We start from the raw sequence: 15,406 nt of genomic DNA on the forward strand, positions 1-15,406 counted from the left end.
CAAGAACACAATGGAGTCAAGACAGTCTCTTTAATAAATGGTGTTGGGCCTGGCCGGTTTGGCTCAGAGAATAGGGTGTCGACCTGTGGACTGAAGAGTCCCAGGTTCGATTCCAGTCAAGGGCACATGTCTGGGTTGCGGACTAGATCCCCGATGGGGGGCGTGCAGGAGGCACCCGATCCATGATTCTCTCATCATTGATGTTTCTCTCTCTCCCTCTCCCTTCCTCTCTGAAATCAATAAAAATGTGTTGTTTTTTTTAAAAAATAATAAAATAAATGGTGTTGGGAAAATTGGACAGATATAGGCAAAAAAATGAAACTAGACCACCAATTTACACCATACACAAGAATAAACTCAAAATGTATAAAAGGCTTAAATGTAAGTCATGAAACCATAAAAATCCTAGAAGAAACCATAGGCAGCAAAATCTCAGACACCTCTAGTAGCAATATGTTTACAGATACATCTCCTACAGAAAGGAAACTAAGGAGAAAATAAACAAATGGCACTACATCAAAATACAAGGCTTCTGCACAGCAAAAGAAACCATCAACAAAAGGAAAAGAGAGCCCACTGTATGGGAGAACAAAATTGGCAATGATATATCTGATAAAGGGTAAATATCCAAAATATACAAGGAACTCATACAACTTAACAAAAGGAAGGTATTAAAAAATGGGCAAAGGACCTAAATAGACACTTCTCCAAAGAGGACATACAGAAGGCCAAGAGACATATGAAAAAATGCTCAAAGTCAATAATCATCTAGAGATGCAAATCAAAACGACAATGAGGTACCATCTCACACCTGTCAGAATGGTACACGGCTTTGCTGGCACATATGCACTCTTTTGTTGAAATTTTCTATGACCAAAATGCGGCTGCTCAGGCAATAACAGTTAACGGTGCTCGCTATCACGACATGATAATCCAGTTTTTTGTGCCGTGGAGGCCATTTACCCGATATGCTATTCCATACATAACCCTATACTGTATACTTTATGAATCAATAAAAAATTTACAATTTTTAATTATAAACCTGTGTTTTCTATCAAAATTACTTCTTGCGTGAATTTTGGGACACCCTTTATGTACCTCTATGTTCATAGTAGCACAATTTACAACAGCTAAGATCTCAAAAGAGCCGAAGTGCCCATCAGTAGATGAGTGGATAAAAAAAGCTGTGGTACATTTATACCATGGAATACAATGCAGCAGTAAAAAAGAAGAATCTATTACCCTTTGCTGAGACAGCATGGAGGGACCTGGAGAGTATCATGCTAATTTAAATAAGTCAGTTAGAGAAAGACAAACATCACATGGTTGCACTCATATGTGGAATCTAAGTAACAAAATAAACAGATGAATGGAGTGGATCCAGAGGCATGAAAGCATGGAACAGAGTGGGGAATCTCAGAGGAAAGGTGGGGGAGGGTGGGTGGGAGGTAATCAACCAAAGCCCTTGAATGCATATATGCATAAGACATGGACACAGACAACAGGGTGCTGAAGGCCTGGGGCGGGAGAAGGGTATGGGGGCAGGCTGGAGGAGGCCAATGTGGGGGAAAGGGGATATATATAATACTTTCAACAATAAAGAATTATAATAAAAAGACTTAATGAGAAGTAAACTTAACATTCCTGGACCTCAGTTTCTGTAACTGAAAATGAAGACAGTGGATTAGATCAGCGTCTCTCCATCCTTAGTGTGCATCAGAATTGAAGGATTGTTTAACAGATTCTCAGGCCTCACCCTAGATTTAGAAGGTCTGGGATGGGGCCCGAGAATCTGGATGTATAACAAGTTCCCAGGTCATGCTCATGCTGTTGGTTCAGGGACCACACTCTGAGAACCAGTGGATTAAACATTTTTCCATGGCCCCTGCTGGCCCATTAGTTCCAGAAGAAAATACAGTTCTACAACTATTACGAAAGTTTTAGGAAAATCTTAATCTATGTCATATATATCCCTACTAGAGGCCCGGTGCACGGAATTTGTGTACTGGTGTGTTTGTGTGTGGGGGGCATGGCCTGTGAGGATCGGCCCACTATGGGAGGGCCACTCCTCCTGGTCAGCAGAGTGGCTGTGGACCCGCCCTCTGAGGGAGTGCACTGACCACCAGGGGGCAGCTCCTGAGTTGAGCGTCTACCTCCCAGTGGTCAGTGCCTGTCATAGCAACTGGTCATTCCGCCATTCAATCGATTTGTATATTAGGCTTTTATTATACAGGATAGGCACATATCTGTATCAGTGCTATATGCCTCACATTACTGCTTGTTAAGTCTCTGCGACTTAATGTTTACAAAGACTTATCTTTTACAATGCTTAGCATAGCACAATGACAGAGGATTCCTAACTAAATAGAGGCTTTAGATCAGTGGTTCTCAACCTTCCTAATCCCGTGAACCTTTAATGCAGTTCCTCATGTTGTGGTGACCCCCAATTTCATTGTTACAAATTGAACATAATTAAAGCATAGTGATTAATCACAAAAACAATATGTAATTATATGTGTGTTTTCTGATGGTCTTAGGCGACCCCTGTGAAAGGGTTGTTCGACCTCCAAAGGGGTCGTGACCCACAGGTTGAGAACCACTGCTTTAGATGCATATGATAAACTTTTCACTGGTTCAAGATCTGAAAGAGCTAATCTAATATTAGAGTACTTCAATAGCTGTAGTGCTAAATATGTTTTGTTTTTTTAAAATATATTTTATTGATTTTTTTACAGAGAGGAAGGGAGAGGGATAGAGAGTTAGAAACATCGATGAGAGAGAAACATTGATCAGCTGCCTCCTGCACACTCCCCACTGGGGATGTGCCCGCAACCAAGGCACATGCCCTTGACTGGAATCGAACCTGGGACCCTTGAGTCCACAGGCCGACGCTCCATTCACTGAGCCAAACCGGTCAGGGCTAAATATGTTTTTTTTTAAAATTATTTTATTATTTATGTTTGTTTTTCAACATCATTTTTTAAAAAAAATCTTCATCCAAGGGTATTTTTCCATTGATTTTGAGAGAGATTGGAAGAGAGAGGGAAAGACAGAAATATCGATGTGAGAGAAACATCGATTGGTTGCCTCCTGCACTCGCTCTGGAGCCTGCAACCAAGGTACATGCCCTTGACTGGAACTGAACCCGGGACCCTTCAGTCCACAGGCCGACGCTCTACCTACTGAGCGAAACTGGCCTGGGCTAAATATGTTATTTTTTTAAGCTCTAAAAAGATTGAGGATCTAAGGTTTAGACAGCCCTAATAATAGAAAGGAAGAAAGAGAGATATATGTGGTAAAAGCACAGAAAATATACTCTCGTGTGTGTGTGTGTATATATATACGTATATATGTAGATTCATACATGGGGGCACACAGGTGGAATGGCAGTGAGGGTCTTTTGGGATATTGGCTCTGAGGACCTTTAAATACATTGTACAGGAGACCTGACTTCCCCTCATATTGTGATGCCAGTGTCTTTCTTGGTCAGCATTTGCAGGAAGTCATATACATGCTGGAAAGGCTGAATGATGCCCCTATTTTACCCTCATTTCACAGTGGCCCACAGAGATTGAGAGGGACAGAAATAGGACCAGAAGTGGGGTCTGATGTCATGGTCAGCTTGGTGTTCTGCGTACAGCAGTTCATATAACTACACCGTCCTTTGGGAACACTAGAGGAGGAGTTCTGGCCTCTTCCATATATGTTAAAGTGAAGTCAGAATTCTCACTAAAAAAAAAGGGAAAGCATTGCTTTCAAAACAGTCTTAGTGATTCCTTTGGGGCCTGAGTGGGCAATGCCTGAGGGACATGGGCTCTCCCAGGCCCACCAACTCCTAGGATCATGTACCACCAAGGATACTCATTCACACTTCTTCCTGATAACAGAGACATGGAGAGAAGGCTAATGACCCTGTTTCACCAAGGGCTGGGACACAAGATTCTAGAAGTTTCCGATCATTCCTGTACTTCCTGTACATTCCTGTTTATATTAAACTAGAGGCCCTGTGCATGAAAATTCATGCACTGGAGGGGGGGTCCCTCAGCCCAGCCTGCGCCCTCTTGCAGTCCAGGAGCCCTCAGGGGATGTCTGACTGACAGCCCTTTGCGAGAGGCTACAGGTGGGTGGAGGGATGGTGCTGGCTAGCGAGTGGCCAGCCCTGCCCCCCATCACCCCACTGCTGCGGCTGCCATTGGTCTCCCTCTGCAGGAGGCGACCTGGTGGGCTGATCATGGGACGGTGATGGCCGGCCCCGCCCCCCCATCCTCCTCCACCACCGCTGGTTGCCCTCTCCCCGCCACTGCCGTCCCCTCCCTCTGCCGGCTGGCACACAATTTAGCTGGCCTGGCACCGCCTGCCCAGCTGGCCCTGCCCCCCCACCATCATTCTGCAGTTCAGTCGATTTGCATATTATGCTGTTATAATATAGGATGGCCCAAAGTCAGCCTTTTCCCATACCAGGAACCTGAAAATAGCAGCCTGGTGGCCAAAGAATCCTGGGATTTTGCCTTTCTTCCTACAGAGCTTGGAAAGGGTTTCTGTGGGGACCCTAAAATTCAAGAAGCCTCTAGAACTCTGCCTCTTGACATACCTGGCCTCACCAACCTGCATTCATGCCACAAAGGATGGCAAAAAGTCAAGCGGCCATGGTAGCTTGATTCCCTTGAAACAGCCCTCTGTTAAAGTGTTGGCTTAGGTCTACTTTTAAACTCAATCTGGGAGCCATTCATTATCTGCTTTCCTAAGAGTCAGAGCCAATGAACAGCTCCAATGTTACATATATCCTGAGAGAGAGAGAGAGAGAGAGAGAGAGAGAGAGAGAGAGAGAGCTAGCTCTTTGGAAAAGAAAGCCAGCCACCTATAATTTTTGGTCAAAACTTACATGCCTCAAATCAACAACTAGACAGATTCATGTTCTTGCTCATTCAATGAACATTTATCCTTCCCTACCCAATGGGCCAAAAGTGACAAACACCTTCTAACCTGAGAACAAGGAAAAAACAAAAAAACAGAGCCTTGGGCCCTCCACCATGGTAGTAGCCAGAAGGTGTGGTGGTCAGCCAAGACACAGGGACCTTCGACTGCATTCGAGAAACACTTGGTTCCTATCAAATTATAATATTCAGTCAATTAATTATATGCTACCTGAATTATTACTTATCTTTTCTCATTTATCTTGTAATGTGCGTTATTTCTAGGCTCTTCAATTGGACTGTGAAATCTGAAGGTAAGGAGAGCTCTCTGATCCAACCCCACTTTGAATGTCCAGAATAATATCAGGACAGTGCCTGGCACACAGAAGGCATTTAAAGAATTGTGTATGGCCTGGCCGGTGTGGCTCATCGACCTATGAACCACGAGTTCATGGCTCATTTTCTGGTTAGGGCTTGCGGGCTTGATTCCGTGTGGGGCATACAGGAGGCAGCCAATTAATGATTCTCTCTCATCATTGACGTTTCTATCTCTTTCTCTCTCTCCCTTCCTCTCTGAAATCAATAGAAACATATATATTTGAAAAACCGCTGGATGAATGTTTACTGATTTGTTTTCCTATTAAAGTAGATTCTGGCTTATATAAGACAGAGAGAAGAATTTTTCTAGTTGACAGGAAAGAAGCCTAACAGGAAGTGTAGGACAATGGCTTAGCAAGCTACGCCCAGCCAGGGGCAGGAGGCTGCTGAGCCAACTGCTTCCCGAGGGAACAGAGATGTGAGCAGGCTGTCCTGCGGATCCTGTCGGGGCAGCCCAGTGCTGTAGAGCGCCTTCCTGCCCTCTGGCATACAAGATTGCCAAGTCTGGCAGGAAGGGTGTGTACTCAAACTAGTCAAGGCCTAACAAAACATTGCAAGTGGCAGCCTCGCTACACACCCTCCCCTCCCTTTCTGTGGTGATGCATGGCACAGAAATGGAAGAACAAATCTGTCCATTCCCCAGTGCCCAGGTCTTTGAACTCTGACTTCATAGAGAGAAACTTTTTACATTGCCTGAAATGTAATACTCTCTCGTCCCTGTGACAAGCCAACTCTTGAGGCATTGGCTTAATTTCTTCTCAGAGATTTACTTACGGGAGGCGGGGAAGGCTGCCTTCCCCAGCATTAGAGCACTGCCCCAGAGTACCAGCCCCTGCAGACTCAAGCCCAAAAAGGACCACCCAGAGGGAAGCACAATCTGCCTGTCTGCCCGTCCGTACCTAGAGCCTTCACAGATATTTGCCGGGTGAGCGGAGGGGGGATATTGATGCACACCAGATCCACGTCTTGGTGCAGTAAGACATCGTCCGTCTGGCTGGTGTAGAAGGTGATGTTCATCTCCTCTGCAAGCTGTTTCGCCTCCTCCTCAGTCTTCCCCCACAGTGCCTCCACGGTGAACCCTTCCGCCCTCAGCAGTGGGACCAGAACCCGGGCGGAGCTGCCAGTCCCAAACACGCCCACTCCTGGGAGCATCTTCATGCCGGATTCTCTGTTCACCAACTCATCTCCTCACAAGAGCCTCCAACATGAAGACGACCGTCCCACAGTCCTGGTCAAACATGGCTCCTGGAACAGCAAGAGTACACTGGCTGTTAGTGAAGGCACACTCAGTTGAGGCTCTCTGGCTTATTCGGAAGCCAAAAGTTCTCAAAAGCACAAAGGAAACACTCCTCCGAAATGAAAAGCTGCATAAGCTTCTCGCAGGGAGACTAAAGGATATTAGCAAAATCCATCTCTTGGAAGAGGGGAAAATGAAAATATGAGCAAAGCTGGGTTCAAATCCCTATTCTGTTACTTAATTTCCTCTGTGACTGTGGTCAACACATTATACTTTCAGGGCCTAATGGTAAAAGTTCATGAAGAGTGGGAAACAAAAACCAGTAAAAGATGAAAGAGGAGCTATACAGATTATAATTTTTAAAAAGTTTATGGTGGCAGCCCTTGCTGGCTAGCTCAGTTGGCTGAGCATCGTCCAGACACACCAAGATTGCAGGTTTTATCTCTGATCCGGGCACATGTAAGAGTCAACCAATGAATGCATAAATACTACCTGAGATGATATTTTTTGTATATAGATATTCACGTCAACACTGACTATGGTAGTGAAAAATTGGGAAACAATCTAGATGTTCAATAACAGTAATGCAGTTTTTTTGTTTGTTTGTTTGTTTGGTTGGTTAATCTTCACCCAAAGACATATTTTTCCATTGATTTCTAGAGAGAATGGGAGACAGAGAGGAACATCGATATGAGACAGACACATGGATTGGCTGCCTCCCACAAGTGTCCCCACTGCGGCTGGGGAACCTGTAATTGAGGTACGTGCCCTTGACTAGGACTCAAACCCATGACCCTCTGGTCCACAGGCCGGGGCTCTAACCACTGAGCCAGCAACTAGCAGCTCTATTGCTCTGAGAGGATGGAAGGGAAGGAGGGAGGGAGGGAGGGAGAAAAAGATTGATGTGAAAGACACATCAACTGGTTGCCTCCTGCATGGGTCCTCAGCCCCGTGAGGATCAAACCCACAACCCAGATATGTGCCCTTGACCGGAAATCGAACCCGTGGCCCTTCAGTGTTTGGGATGATGCTCTAACCATTGGGTGACACTGGCTAGCACAGTAATGGGTTTGACAAATAACACTACAGGCCCTCAATAACCTGAAAGACATCACCATATATTCCTTAAAAAGTGGGAAAACAAAACATTGTGTGCAGTATGACATCAATTTTGTTTTTGTTTAAAGCATAAGATATATATATGTATAAATATATGAAAATATTAAAGGATATCTATAACGTATCTCTAAACATATTACACATAACAGTAGAAGGACCAGAATACACCTGAATTTCATAATGATTACTCAGGCTGATGGGATTCAGGGTGATTTTTGTTTTTTAAATATTGCCAAATTTTCTACAATGGATATGTTTACTTATTTTTCCTTCTGAACACAAGGGTTATAAAATGAAACAAAGAACAAAGCTAAACAGAATTCTGCTTTGAAGTAAAGATGAGATTTAGGTGTGCTCAGGGTATCAGGTTTCCCCATAGGGCACCCTTCCCCCAGCTAAACCAGCGGTCCCCACTCTGGCTGTGTATTAGGGTCACTGGTCCTAGACCCACTGAATCATGAGCCATGTCACCATTATTTTTATTGTCTTTATGTTTCGTTTTGTGGTAAAATACACAGAAAACTTATCATCTTAACCCAGAACACATAGTTATTCTATTTTTAATATATTTTTATTGATTTCAGAGAGGAAGGAAGGAGAGAGATAGAAGTATCAATGACGAGAGGGAATCATTGATCGGCTGCCTTTTGCACCTCCATATTGGGCATCAAGCCCGAAACCTGGGCATGTGCCCTGACTGGGAATCGAACCATGACCTCCTGGTTCAAAGGTCAATGCTCAACCACTGAGCCAGACTCAGGAAATTATCATAAACCTTCCCTCCAATAATTTCTTCCTATATTCTCTGTCTCATGGAATGTTATCATTGTCAACTCAGAAAGCTAGCACCAGCATCTGCAACCTCTCTATTTCCTTACCAGTACAGGCAACTCAACATCAAGTCTGGTTAATCCTAGCTCTTTGTTATCTCTCTCTTTAAAAAAAAAAAAAATTTTTTTTTTATTGATTTTTTACAGAGAGGAAGGGAGAGGGATAGAGAGTGAGAAACATCCATGAGAGAGAAACATCAATCAGCTGCCTCCTGCACACCCTTCACTGAGGATGTGCCCGCAACTAAGATACATGCCCTTGCCGAAACCGGTTTGGCTCAGTGGATAGAGCATCGGCCTGCGGACTGAAAGGTCCCAGGTTCGATTCCGGTCAAGGGCATGTACCTGGGTTGCGGGCATATCCCCAGTGGGAGATGTGCAGGAGGCAGCTGATTGATGTTTCTAACTCTCTGTCCCTCTCCCTTCCTCTCTGTAAAAAAATCAATAAAATTAAAAAAAAAAGAAAAAAGATACATGCCCTTGACCGGAATCAAACCTGGGACCTTTCAGTTGGCAGGCTGACGCTCTATCCACTGAGCCAAACCGGTTAGGACTCTGTGTTATCTCTTAAATCCACGCCTTCTTTGTCATCCTTTCTGCCACTTCCCATTGGACTCAGAATGACTTACAAGTCCCTGCATGACCCATAAATCTCAAGATAAGTCTAGCTTTGTGCAGTCACTTTCAAGGATTATTTCCAAGAGAGATGAGTTTTAAAACACATACTTAGATAACCCAGAAAGAAGAATGCTGTGTGAATTTATTAGCTATAAACCAGTTAAAAGTTGGGGGTACAGTTACACAAAATGACAACAATGGCTTCAGAGTTACTGATGATGTGTTTTTCTTTCCAAGAGAATTAAATATCTAGTGGGGAACAGTTGTTTACTGAGATTCTTTCAGATCATATTAACACCATATCATCTCACAAAAACTCATACAAGAATGTTCATAGGAGCCCTAACCAGTTTAGCTCAGTGGACAGAGCACTGGCCTCAGGACTGAAGGGTCCCGGGTTCGATTCTGGTCAAGGGCACATACCCAGGTTGTGGGCTCCATCCCTAGTAGAGGGGTGTGCAGGAGGCAGCCGATCAAGGATTCTCTCTCATCACTAATGTTTCTATCTCTGTCTCCCTCTCCCTTCCTCTCTGGAATCAATAAAAATATTTTTTTAAAAGAAAAGAATGTTCATAGGAGAATTATTATTATTATTATTATTATTATTATTATTATTATTACTAGAGGCCCGGTGCACAAAAATTTGTGCACTGGGGGGGGGGGGGGGTGTCCCTCAGCCCGGCCTGTGCCCTCTCGCAGTCTGGGACCCCTCGGGGGATAACGACCTGCTGGCTTAGGCCTGCTCCCGGGTGGCAGAGGGCAGGCCTAATCCCTAGGTGCAGCCCCTGGTCGTGATCAGAGCAGGGCCGATTGGGGAGTTGGGGCACCACCCCCTGTCATGCACAGAGCAGGGCGGATCAGGGGGTTGGGGCGCCGCCCTCTATCACCCACAGAGCAGGGCCGATCAGAGGGTTGGGGCGCCGCCACTGTCACACTCAGGGCAGGGCTGATGGGGAGGTTATGGCTCTACCCCATCACACACAGAGCAGGGCCCGTGGGGGGGGGGGGGCGCCCTCTATCACCCACAGAGCAGGGCCGATCAGGGGGTTGGGGCGCTGCCACTCTCACACTCAGGGCAGGGCCGATGGGGAGGTTATGGCTCTACCCTGTCACAGAGCAGGGCCCGTGGGGTTGGGGGGTTGGGGCGCCACACCCTGTCACACACAGAGCCGCAGGACGATCAGGGGGTTGGGGAGCTCCCCCCTATCAGGCACAGAGCAGGACCGATCAGGGGGTTGGGGTGCCTTCCCCTGTCAGGAACAGAGCAGGGCAGATAGGAAGGTTGTGGCCCCGCCCCATCACACACAGAGCTGCAGGGCGATCAGGGGGTTTGGGCGCTGCCCCCTGTCACGCTGATCCCGGTGCCGGGAGGCCTCGCAGCTCTGCTGATCCTGGTGCTGGGAGGCATATTACCCTTTTACTATATAGGATAGAGGCCTGGTGCATGGGTGGGGCTGGCTGGTTTGCCCTGAAGGGTGTCCTGGATCAGGGTGGGGGTCCCCACTGGGGTGTCTGGCCAGCCTGGGTGAGGGGATGATGGCTGTTTGCAGCTGGTCACACACCCTTCAGGGTAGGGGTCCCCACTGGGGTGCCTGGCCAGTCTGGGTGAGGGGCTGAGGGCTGTTTTCAGGCTGGGACTGAAGCTCCCAACTGCTCCTTTTTTTATTTTATTTTTTTTTAATTCTGGGCCAGCTTGAGCTCTGAGGCTCCAGCTTTTAGGCATCTGCTGCTGAAAGTAGGTATCTGGTTTGTTTAGGTTCTATAATCGAAACTCTGTATCAATTCCAGCTCTGAGATCCCGGCTCGCTGAAAGCAGGTTTCTGGGGTTTTGTTTAGCTTCTATATTTGTTACAATGTTTTTTAAACTGCAGGCTCAGAGGCTGGCAATGCAGGCGGGGAACGTTGGAGTCCTCCGTCACTGAGGCAAGTAAGCCTCATGTTAGTTTCAAGCTGCCTGGCTGCCGGCCGCCATCTTGGCTGACAGTTAATTTGCATATCTCGCTGATTAGCCAATGAAAAGGGTAGCGGTTGTACGCCAATTACCATGTTTCTCTTTTATTAGTGTAGATATAGACCTTTTGCTGTTCCCAGCTTCCCTATTCTATGGAAATGTACCATCTGCTGCTCCGAAGCCCCGTGCTTCCTCCATGGTCCCCTTAATTTCCAAAATTTCTTAAAACCTGTCTTTTTCACCCCTAAAAATTCCTGTATCAGTCCCCCCTCTGATTAGGAAACCCCAACTGCCATTGGAGACAATGGACGCCAATCTGTCTGTCTGCTTCCTGCTGGCAAAGGGGTAGTCCTTTGGGGGCGGCAGTCAGGGTCCCGTTGGAAGTGGGCTACTAAGGGTCCATGGACGATGGTTGTAGCAGCCTTCAGCCTTCAGCCTTCGTCTGTGGTTTCATGCGGAGGATCAGTTGTAGCTTTAGGGCTTCAGAGTATGTTACTTATTTGGTACTTATTGACTCTTCAGGATCCCTTCGAAAAAGAAGATTCAGGTCCTTTAGAGGCTCATATGAGTAGAAATCTGGTGATCTAGTTGATGGCAATGCAGCTTTGTTCTTCTCCTATGCTGGCATTCAAGGCTCACTCGAGACAGATTTAGGAGTTGATGCCACTGACAATTTGATGAGAAGAGGGTAGGCGGACTTATGGAGAAATCCCTGACCAATGAACGAATTGAAATGGAATTTTTGGACTGGAACCCGGATTCTTTGTCCACCGGAATCAAAGAATGAATCCACGGACAGAAAGTGGTATAGCAAAGGTGGAGATTTCTCGAACAAGTACAGACTTCCACATGGGGAGAGGGAAAGAGTCCCACAGAATGGACTCCATGTGGGGAGGGGGAAAAGGTTCCCCCAGCATCTCTTTTACTTTCAAGGTAGATACGAGTGTACTGTGCAAAGTACATGTCTATGTGAGGGGTTGTCTCAGCAGTATAGCCTAGTACAGCATCCTCTACTACTAGATCCGACATGAAAGACACCTGTGCCTGTGTGAAATACTGAAAGAAGCATGGCTTGGGCTGCCTCTAACTCCAGACCCCTCTCAGCTTCCTGCCTCCTGCGGTCTCTACTGTCTAGGGCTGTGCAGCTTGGCTTGTCCCCTGAACTCTACCATTGGGTTTTATCTTAACCATCTTTCTTTCTGTCTGATGGTGAATGTCTGTGGCCTCAGCCACTCCTCCTTCCTCTTTGCTGATAATTTTCCTGCCCTTACAGCCTCCATTCTAATTAGAAGACAGGTTAGTCACATAGAATCTTCTAAAATGTTCATGTCCTGACTCCCTTGAGCAATTTTGGTCACTTTCTGCATTTACAGGCTCTTTTTGGTTACTGACAGGTCATGGATATCCTGAGAACTTGAGTGTCAAATTTGTTGTACTAGGTAAGTGAGATTCTGCTTAACTTCTATGGGTCATTAATTACCAGCTAAAAGGGCCAGGGGAATGAGACACAGCCACCATAAGCAAGGATATCCATGGCCCCTCTAAATTCATGTCCAGGGCACACTTCCTCCCCTCTAGCACTGCATTCCTTCATGCTCTAGTTATGTTTGGCTTTACGTTTGCATCTGTGGCTTAAAACAACAAAGTGGATTAAAATAACTTTTAATAACCTCTGTTTTACTGACACTGACTCAAAGGGCAGCTTTATCAACATCCTTAAAGGGGCATTAGCTGGACTGAGGAAGCCAGGTGGCATGAAGCTGGGCAGGCTGGATGACTAGGTATTTCCTGCTCAAGCAGGCAGTGCTGGTTTTCCTCATTTATTTCAGTGACTATCCTTTCTCACCCCTAACGTTTCCCTTCTACTTGCCCCTAATATCCTTGCATATACCTTTTATGTGCCTACAAAGATCTCTATAAACCCAGGCCTACTTTCCATGCCGGTCAAGAATGAACGGTGGAGCCCAGCTGCTGTGGGTCAGTGGCTGTGGTTCCATTCCTGGTCAGGGCACATGCCCAGGTTGTGGGCTTGATCCCCAGTGGGAGGCGTGCAGAAGGCAGTTGATCAAGGATGCTCTGTCATCATTGATGTTTCTAGGTCTCCCTCTCCCTTCCTCTCTGAAATCAATATATAATAAAATAAAAGAATAAATGGTGGAAAGTGCCTTGACAGGACTGGCTATACATACTTTGACAAGGCTATAGGTTATGGGAAAGGCAGCACAGAGATTAGTGGCATGGAATCTGCAGCTAACCTTGCCTGGGTTCAAGGCCGGTAACCCCAGGTAAATTTCTTAATCATTCTGTGCCTCTGTTTTCTCATCTGTAAAATGGGAATAATTGTATCTACCTCTTAGGGGAGTTAGGATTAAATGATTAATATTTGTAAAGCATTTATAACGGGACCTGATCCATAGTAAATCACTACATAAGTCTCTTATTATTTTTTAAATATGTTTTTATTGATTTTAGAGAGAGGAAGGGGGATAGAGAGATAGAAACATCGATGAGAGAGAAACATCAACTGGCTGCCTCCTGCACGCCCCCTACTGAGGACTGAGCCCGCAACCCAGGCATGTGCCCTGACCGGGAATCAAACCAGTGACCTCTTGGTTCATGGGTCGATGTTCAACCACTGAGCAACACTGGCTGGGCTACATACGTCTTTTTAAAAAAGATATATGTATGACTGACTTAAATATCTCGCCTTCAAAAGCTGAGTAGGAATATGAAGATAATATTCTGAGCTACTGTGCAGTGAGTGCAATAGGTCAGGCAGTGTTCAGAGTAGTATATAGTACATCTCTCAGTCCATGCAACCCTTTCTTACAGATGGAGAAAACAGCTCAGAGAGGCTAGGTAACTTTTCCAGGGTTCCACAGCTGGCTGTGTGGACAAAAAAGGGGCTCTACAGAAAGCAACCTCACAGGATGATCTGATCATAGATTCCTAGCCTGGCAGGTCATGGTGGGTACTCATGTCCCAAGCATAAAGCTTCTTTTGTAAAAGGCGAATTTTTACCTTAAGCAAGACTTGTCCATTGTTTCTGTGCATCTAGGTTAATACACCTTTGAAATTCCTGTCTTTCAGAGTAACCACCCTCACGGGAGCACATAATTGAGTTACCTATCCTCTATTCCAATCCCTGCCTTGCTTTTTACTACTTTCATGTAATCTTCCTTACCTTCCCTCCTTAATTACAAATGCATAAGAGAAGCTACAAACTACTATTCTCTGAAAGCAATTTTTCTCAGTCTGTTGAACTCTTGCTTTCAGGCATATCCTGTTTGGCTCAAGTAAAATTTTATTAAAATTCTCTACAGGTTTGGATGTTCTTACATTGATAGCTGTGTGTGCCAGACCTGCCACAACCAGCTGTAAAACCCTGGGCAGATTATTTAGCTTCTCTGAACCTCTGTAAAAACAGAGGCTTGTATGTGTGAAACAACTCCTTCATTCTTAGTGATGAGTGTGAGAGGGAAAAGTTCACTCTGTTGTCTGGCTTGGCAACTGCCTGCCTCAGCCCCACCACTCAAACCAACACTGACATGTTCATACAGCATGCCTTTACTGAGGGCCTACCCGAGAGGCTTTGGGAGAGAAAAAGATGAAAAGACACAGTCCCAATGTGCAACAAGTCAGAAAGGGAGTAGAAGCCAGAGCTGGTGGCAACAACTGCTAATCTAAGGAGTTTAACTTTGATTGGTGGGTGTGCTCTGTACTCTGGGTCTGCCCAACCTTCCCCACCAAATCCCTCTCTGCCCTGCTCTGTCTCTCAGGAGTCAGAATGCTAATCTCTAAGGACTACATCACCTAGGCTCCAGGCCATCTGGTTTCCACCTGATTCAGCCAATGGGGAAGCACCAGGAAGAGATCAGGAGCAAGAAGAAAGGTCAAGGTATTTATTCTCTGGCTCTCTCCCTACCAGGATGTGCTTCTGATAGGGGAAGTGTTCTTTGACCAAGGTCACAGTATTCCTCTCCCACAGGCATAGCGTTGAGAGATAAGTCCAGTAATTTCTCCCTTCCCTCATCATGCCTGGGGTAGTGACTCTACCAGCTGTAGCCAGTCCCTGCCAGTCCCTGTGGTGCTCCACCAGTTCTTGTAGGTTTCCCTCACAACTCACACCATTGTAAATAATCCCGTCATTAAAGGATTTTCAATTAACCCTTTGAATGTGCTGGCTGTTTCCTGTCTGGACCCTGACTAATACAGTAAGCAATGAGAACCTTTGAATTTCTTTTTTTTTTTTATATATTTTATTGATTTTTTACAGAGAGGAAGAGAGAGAGATAGAGAGTCAGAAACATCGATGAGAGAGAAACATCGACCAGCCGCCTCCTGTACATCCCCCACTGGG

General features: G+C 45.7%; 1 protein-coding gene across 1 annotated transcript in view; it reads right to left on the reverse strand.

Moving 5' to 3' along the window:
* Positions 1 to 15,406, reverse strand: part of GFOD2 (Gfo/Idh/MocA-like oxidoreductase domain containing 2) — a 40,929-nt gene that overhangs the window by 8,108 nt on the left and 17,415 nt on the right. The window contains exon 2 of the mRNA XM_081107523.1: positions 6,191 to 6,536. Within this exon, the coding sequence (XP_080963649.1) occupies positions 6,191 to 6,449 (259 nt within the window). The 5' untranslated portion in view covers positions 6,450 to 6,536. The remainder of the gene's footprint in view (positions 1 to 6,190; positions 6,537 to 15,406) is intronic.

This window comes from Myotis nattereri (assembly GCF_964212035.1).
Source record: "Myotis nattereri genome assembly, chromosome: 15".
Lineage (NCBI taxonomy): Eukaryota > Metazoa > Chordata > Mammalia > Chiroptera > Vespertilionidae > Myotis > Myotis nattereri.